We start from the raw sequence: 7417 nt of genomic DNA, 5'->3' as shown, positions 1-7417 counted from the left end.
ATCAACAGATAGTTTGGGTCACCATTATTTATTATTCCTTTATTCAAATACAAAAGTACACAAATTAGGGATTTCATATCCATTGGATAGCACCTAAAGCTTCTAAGGGCATAATACGTGGAAGTTGAAAGGTACAAACCCTAGCATTCTTATAAATCTTACCAGGTTTGCAGAAATAGCCCTTGCTTGGGGTACAATGAACATCCTCCGAACAAATACACAATCCTTCCAAAGCACAACCTTCCTTTATAACGCTAACTTTGCCTTTCAATCCAAGGACTTGATCCGTCCACTCATTAGAAAATAACCCATTTGGATCATACTTCTCTTTCACCTTCAAAAACTCATATGCATTTCTATATTTCTTAATAACTCTATCAAATGCCACATTCCTATTTTTTCCCCAATGTGGTAATGCTTGGTACTTGAACACACCAATTTGCTCAATTTCTTCAAGTATGTCTTCATAAAGTCTAGGTGTCATAGGGTCTTTGCTACGGTAATATGTGAAATCAAAGTCTATTCCATCTTCTTGTTTGCCCAAGTAGGCTGAAGATGCTTTAACATAGCGCATTAGGATACCGTTATACTGCTCTAGAACACACAATGATTTAGGTTCTAATTTGACTAGTTGTTGCACGTCTTGGATGAAGCTCTTGACATCTGGCATTCTTATACTGAATGCAGTTTGGAAAAAATATGCACAGTTGATTCTTGGATCCCATGGACAGACCGTAGATAAGTCATCTTCTGGACTATCAAGGCAGCTTCCTGATGATTGGAGGTTGTTTTGGTATCCAATTACGGGATATCCCGTAAATTTGGGACCTGTAAGTAAAACCATCTCCAAAACTTCAATATCACAATATCCGTGTCCGTGCACCAGACCAATTATTTGATGTCACTATCTCAACCAATGAAATATTAACCTTGTGTAATTAACTAATTACATATTTGTTAGTTAATTATTTATATAAAAAAAATAAATTACAGTAGGTTTACCATTCATAACATTGTTCTGTAATCCATAAGCATTAAGCTTGAACTCAGTGGTAGTCAACTTTGCAATAAGACATTTGCCCCATGAAAAGCCCCATGATTCTTCTAAATCCTCTATTTGACAACATTAAACATCCCAACACCATTAGAGGCAAAATGTTGTTAAAGAAAAATAAAATATCAAAATAGGTCTATGGTTTTTTTAGGAAGCATCGATTTAGCTCTACTTACAAAATAGCATCAATATATACTTAACATTTAAAAAAAGTACCAATTTAGAAACGAGACACGTTATTGATATTACTATGTTAAGTTCTGTCAATTGTATATGGAAGTAGAAATCAGAACTTAAAAGTAATAATAAGAATGACTGTCCAACTAGTTTCTAACCTGTGGCTCTAATGATTTTCAGCAAATGTGAAGATGTAGAACGGAATGGCATAAATTCATAAACACCATCGCCAGAAGTATGAGAAGAGACACGATCATCGCGTCGATAGATTGCCTTTCGCTGACTTGGGTACCACATTATATCGGCGAACTCGTGTTCTTCGCCAAAGCTAGCCGCTTTATCTCCCAAGTCACTGTCCTCCTTCTCCTCGAACCATATGGATCGCTTGAACATTGGTTCTAATTTCAAAGTTACCTGTTTAAATACGAGAAATTCTATTATAGTCCCGGTACAAAGCAAGACACCGATACCTAGCTAGCACATATACCTTATAAATAACACCAAGAACTCCAAGTGAGACCCTAGCAGCATCAAGTTCAGCATTAGTCTCATCAAGAGTCCTGACTTTAGCATAGCCATCCTCATAGCTTCCCGGGCTAACCATGGTTAATTCGGCTACATAATCATGAACCGAGCTCCCTTTTCCTTTGAGAGTGCTACCATGAGCACCGGTGCTAAGTAAGCCACCAATTGTCAAACCATTCCAGTAAGGAGTATAAGGAAGTGCAAGATCAAACATGGCAGCCTTTTCAATAATCTGTCTCAATGTGACACCGCTCTCTACAGTTATTGTCTTAGCTTTAGAATCAATACCTATTGAATGGTTGAGTTTAACTGTGCTTATGAGCAGCCCATCTTCACCATCTGGACAAACTAGCTTAGGGATGCTATGAGAATATTGAGTTGCTACTTTGATTTTCCTTTTCTCCTTTGTTGCTTTGGCTACTACTGCAATTAGCTCTTCTTCTGTTCTTGGGTACTCTACTTTTGCTGCTTTGCATATGCTTCTATCAGGAAATGTTCTGTAAGAGTTTGTGATGGTGCAATTTGTGTTTCCTGAAGTGCATATGATTGGATTCTCTGGTGGTGAGGAATTCACTATAATTACTAGCAAGAACAAACTCACTGTTGATAAAAGAATAAATGGCTTGAATTTTCCCATTTGGAGGTTAACTGTGAACAAGGTTTCAATTTGCAATGGTTTGCTTTCATATATATATGAGGAAAAATTCAATATCCTGTACTCCCTCAGTAAAAAATGACCAACTATAAACGATTTCAAAGTTATCATTATCACACAAGATAAAACAAAGTTTAAACGGTGGATTGTATTAGTGGTAGGTATATATTATTTTGTGTGATTTATTTGTTGTCTTTTATTGATCCAATTGAGAAGTTCATTTATATTTTTAGATACATCATTTTATTAAACTAGATATTTTTATTGTCTACTTTTTTTGAGGAGCAACGAAAATGTACACTCTCTCTTGTCACCTCTTGAAGTTGATTTTTATTGAAACGAAGCAACTTCAATTCACCATCCATATATATATATCATGGCGCTTCTTTCTATTTTTTCGTTGGTCGTTCCACATGATCACACACAAAATATGGTCGGTTGATATACTACTACTATTGAGAAACAAGCACATTGTCAAAATTATATTTAAGGAAAAAGAGTCAAAAGTATCATATCGTTTTCGCAATTCAAACAACTGCGGGAAATACCAGAAAACTGCAAAAACAATTTGCTTCACATTCAAATTAACTGCGAAGTCAATTTTCTTCGCAGTTAAATTAATTGCGAACCCTTTTCCTATAAATCTAAAACATCTTCACTCTAGAGGTTTTTGCTTTTCACTTCACGATTTTGTGGAGGTTTTTGCTTCGCAGTTTACGATTCTGCAGAGCAAAATCGCCAACTACGAACCCATCGGTAGGGGTGGAGCCAGTCCAGGGCTCGGGAGGGGGGAGGGCAGAGCCCTCCAGCCACCGACTCTGCCCTTGAGTACTTGTTGTTTTGTCCCCTGTAAGCCCCCTAAAATTAGTATACATTGATTCTATGTAGTATTTTTTCAATATTTAAAGATGGGTGACATGGTTAAGGATGCATGCTTTTATTCAAGAGGTCCTAGTTTCAACTCCCTCCAATCTTATATGTTTACTCTTTTCACGTTGAACACACCGTCATTTTTACAGTTTAACGCGTTGGAGGCTAAATTTTTTTTAACTCCCTCCAACCTCATCATTTTATTTTAGAAAGTTTTTATTTATTTTAACTTTATTTTTATTTTTAATTTATGAAAAATATAAAAAAATTAAAAATAAAAACCGTAAAAATGTTATAATTTTTTAGAAACTAGCATTAAACTAATAGAAAATTAAATATGTTTACTCTTTTCAGGTTGGACACTTTTAATGTTTTAGCGAACACTCCGGTTCAGTACTAAATTGAAATACTGAAATATAAAGGGTTAGTTACATGATGGGGTTCAAACCTTAGACTCTTCAACTACACTACACACTGCTTACCACTGAGCCAATTGCTTTTTTTTTTTGTATATTATGTTGCGCGCTGCTTGATATACTACTGCCCTTTTAGCTTCTATTGTTTAATATTTGATGCATACACTTATTAATATCAATTAAATGTGCATAATAATGAATTATTAATAGAAAAAAAAAGAAATATGCATAATAATGAATTATTAATAGAAAAAAATCCAAGAATATGCTCTAATTTCTTATTTATTTAACTCATCTATATTTTTATAATTTATATTTTAAAATGTTAAGGACGATGTTCTAAATATTGTTACGTGGTAAAGGCTATGGTTACTTTGTTTTTTTACAAAGTAAGTCTTACTTTGTGTGTTTTCACCGTTGGAAAATTATATATGTTCTAAACTTTATACTTTGTGTTCTAAAAATTAAGTATAATGTTTTAAAAAATTAGTAAATATATGGAACATTTTTGCATTTGTTCTATAATATAGTTTATAACTCATATTCTAAAAAACATAACGTATGTTCTAAAGTTTATATTTTGTGTTCCAAAAATTAAGTATAATGTTCTAAAAAAATCAGTAGATATCTGGATCGTTTTTTCATTTGTTCTATAATATATTTTATAACTCATGTTCGAAAAAACATAACACCTGCTCTAAAAAACATAACGCATGTTCTAAAAAATATGTCGTACGTTCTAAACTTCATAGTTCGTATTGTCAAAGTTAAAATATATGTTCTAACGTATGTTTTAAAAAATATATAGTTTATGTTCCAAAATTTAAGTATAATGTTCTAAAAAAATCGGTAGATATCTGGATCGTTTTTTCATTTGTTCTATAATATAATTTATAACTCATGTTCGAAAAAATATAACACATGTGTTCTAAAAAACATAACGTATGTTCTAAAAAATATGTCGTACGTTCTAAATTTTATAGTTCGTATTGTAAAAGTTAAAATATATGTTCTAACGTATGTTTAAAAAAAATATATAGTTTATGTTCCAAAAATTAAGTATAATGTTCTAAAAAAATCGGTAGATATCTGGATCGTTTTTTCATTTGTTCTGTAATATAATTTATAACTCATGTTCGAAAAAACATAACACATGTTCTGAAAAACATAACGTATGTTCTAAAAAATATGTCGTACGTTCTAAACTTCATAGTTCGTGTTTTAAAAGTTAAAATATATGTTCTAACGTATGTTTTAAAAAATATATTTTCTTATATAATATAAATTACAAAAATATAAAGGAATTAAATAAATAAGAAATTAAAGCATGTTCTTGGATTTTTTTTCTATTAATAATTCATTATTATGCACATTTCTTTTTTTTTTCTATTAATAATTCATTATTATGCATATTTAATTGATATTAATAAGTGCATGCGTCAAATATTAAACAATAGAAGCTATTAGCACAATGATATATTAAGCAGCGCGCGTGATATAATGCACAAAAGAAGCAATTAAGTATAATGTTTAAAAAAACCAATAAATATATTGATCATTTTTGCATTTGTTCTATAATATATTTTATAACTCATATTCAAAATAACATAACGTATGTTCTAAAAAACATAACGTATGTTTTAAATTTTATAGTTTGTGTTCCAAAAATTAAGTATAATATTCTAAAAAATCAGTAGATATCTGGATCGTTTTTTCATTTGTTCCAAAAATATAATGTATAACTCATAGTTCGTATGTTCTAAAAAATATGTCGTACGTTCTAAACTTCATAGTTCGTGTTCTAACATATGTTTTAAAAAATATATTTTCTTATATAACATAAATTACAAAAATATAAAGAAAATAAATAAATAAGAAATTGGAGCATGTTCTTGGATTTTTTTCTATTAATAATTCATTATTATGCATATTTAATCGATATTAATAAGTGCATGCGTCAATTATTAAACAATAGAAGCTACAAAGGCAGTGGTATATTAAGCAGCGCGCAACATAATACACAAGGGAAGCAATTGGCTTAGTGGCAATCAGTGTGGAGTGTAAATGAATGGTCCAAGGTTTGAACCCCAACAATTGCAATAGCGTGTTTTTTATTGTTTTTTATTGATTTTCATACTCAAAACGACGTAGTTTTGAAACCCTACTACTAGAACCTTTTCTCTCTCTCTTTCTTACACCCTGGGTTAGTGACCAAACTCCATCTGAATCTGGGGTGGTAATGGTTTAGTCTAGGAAATATGGATGTCAAAATGGATAATCTTGTTATGTGGTCTATATATTTCACACCATTATATATGATATAAATGACAAAAATAATAATCATGTCAACCGGGTTGTATCAAACAAGTTATCCCTACAAATCATGTTTTTGTGTTAGAAATTTTGGTTCCGGTCTATATGGATTCATTAATTATGTTTACTTTTGAGCAGGTGGGTTCTTGAGGAGAGATCCGAGTGTGGTGGAAAGGAAAAAACCAGGAAAGGCAAAAGCAAGAAAGAGTTTCCAATGGGTAAAGCGTTGAAGAATGGTTATAAAAAGGTCGTCCTGCTGTTTTGTACAATAAAATTTTGTATGGACATTTGTTTTTCACATGATTACCAATTAGATTGCAGGTTTTTTTTGGCTGCCCTGGGATTTCATTTTATAATGTAACCATTTTGTTTATTTTTAGATGTGTTGGCAATAAGAATGTTTTGACTTCTTTGTAAATGTATGTGCCTGGATAACCAAGGGAAGAAAAGCAGGATTCTTCCTTTCTTTCTGATATAGAGATTACATTTGTTGAAATAATAAACTTATAATTAATAGTCTTTAATTTGGTTCAGTGTATTATCCAAGAGTCATTACTGTATCTGTATTTATGGAGAGCTATTGTGTTTATGAATAGTCATGTCTGTAATCTATAAATACCTATCAATACATGTAGTAAGGCAAGAGAATTTTCTTCCAGCAATTATACTCTTCCTCTGTACCTCTAGAAGTTTATTTATTTGATCCAACAAATTGGTATCAGAGCCAGCAAAAATTCTCTACAATGATGAATGGAATGATCCCATACAAATATCCACAATTATCAAAGGAAAACTATGATAATTGGTGCATTAGAATGAAGGCTTTATTGGGTTCTCAAGATGTGTGGGAAATGGTAGAAGTGGGATATGTTCAAGAGAATGAGGCGGAATTGTCAGGTCCTTAAAGAACAAATTTGAGGAATTTAAAGAAGAAGAACCTGTGGCTCAGGTGTTGCAAGAGAAACTTGATTTGAACGATAAAGAAGAAAAGAAGCAATTTGTAGGTGGATATGGAAGAGGAAGAGAAAGAGGAAGATCACGAGGTAGAGGCCGTGGCTGGAATCGTGGATATAATGGAAGAGGTAGAGGTGGCAGAAATTTCCACAATAATGAAGCCACAAATAATCAGCAATGGAATGCAAGAGGACGTGGTAGAGGCAACAATTTCCAAGGCCGTGGAAATAATTGGCATGGTTGTGATAAATCTCGTGTGCAATGTTACAATTGTCAAGAATTTGGGCATTATGCTGCTGAGTGTAAATCTAAACCTTTTAAAGATGAACAAGCCAATTTTGTCGAGGTTGATGATGAAGAATCAACTTTGTTACTGACATGTAGCGAAGATGAAGCAAGGAGCAAAGAGTCTTTGTATCTAGACTTGGGAGCAAGCAATCATATGACGGGAAA

The 7417-nt window shown here is 32.2% G+C and overlaps 1 protein-coding gene across 2 annotated transcripts; it reads right to left on the bottom strand.

Annotated features, from left to right (window-relative positions):
• Positions 1-2571, bottom strand: LOC136220257 (probable L-gulonolactone oxidase 4). 2 transcript variants are annotated; one of them, XM_066008060.1, is made up of 4 exons: positions 1719-2566; positions 1390-1645; positions 1003-1113; positions 1-828 (listed from the first exon to the last, which is right to left on the bottom strand). In XM_066008060.1, exons 1-4 carry the CDS (start codon positions 2520-2522, stop codon positions 74-76), a joined length of 1926 nt encoding a protein of 641 aa, XP_065864132.1. In that variant the 5' UTR covers positions 2523-2566; the 3' UTR covers positions 1-73. The 2 variants fall into 2 exon arrangements, with proteins under 2 accessions (XP_065864132.1, XP_065864133.1); XM_066008061.1 differs by lacking the exon at positions 1003-1113 and having other exon boundaries at positions 1719-2571.
• Between the last annotated feature and the right edge of the window lie 4846 nt (positions 2572-7417).

This window comes from Euphorbia lathyris, chromosome 2 (assembly GCF_963576675.1).
Source record: "Euphorbia lathyris chromosome 2, ddEupLath1.1, whole genome shotgun sequence".
Lineage (NCBI taxonomy): Eukaryota > Viridiplantae > Streptophyta > Magnoliopsida > Malpighiales > Euphorbiaceae > Euphorbia > Euphorbia lathyris.
Note: the sequence above shows the minus strand (reverse complement) of the source record. Positions and strands in the feature narration are given on the sequence as shown.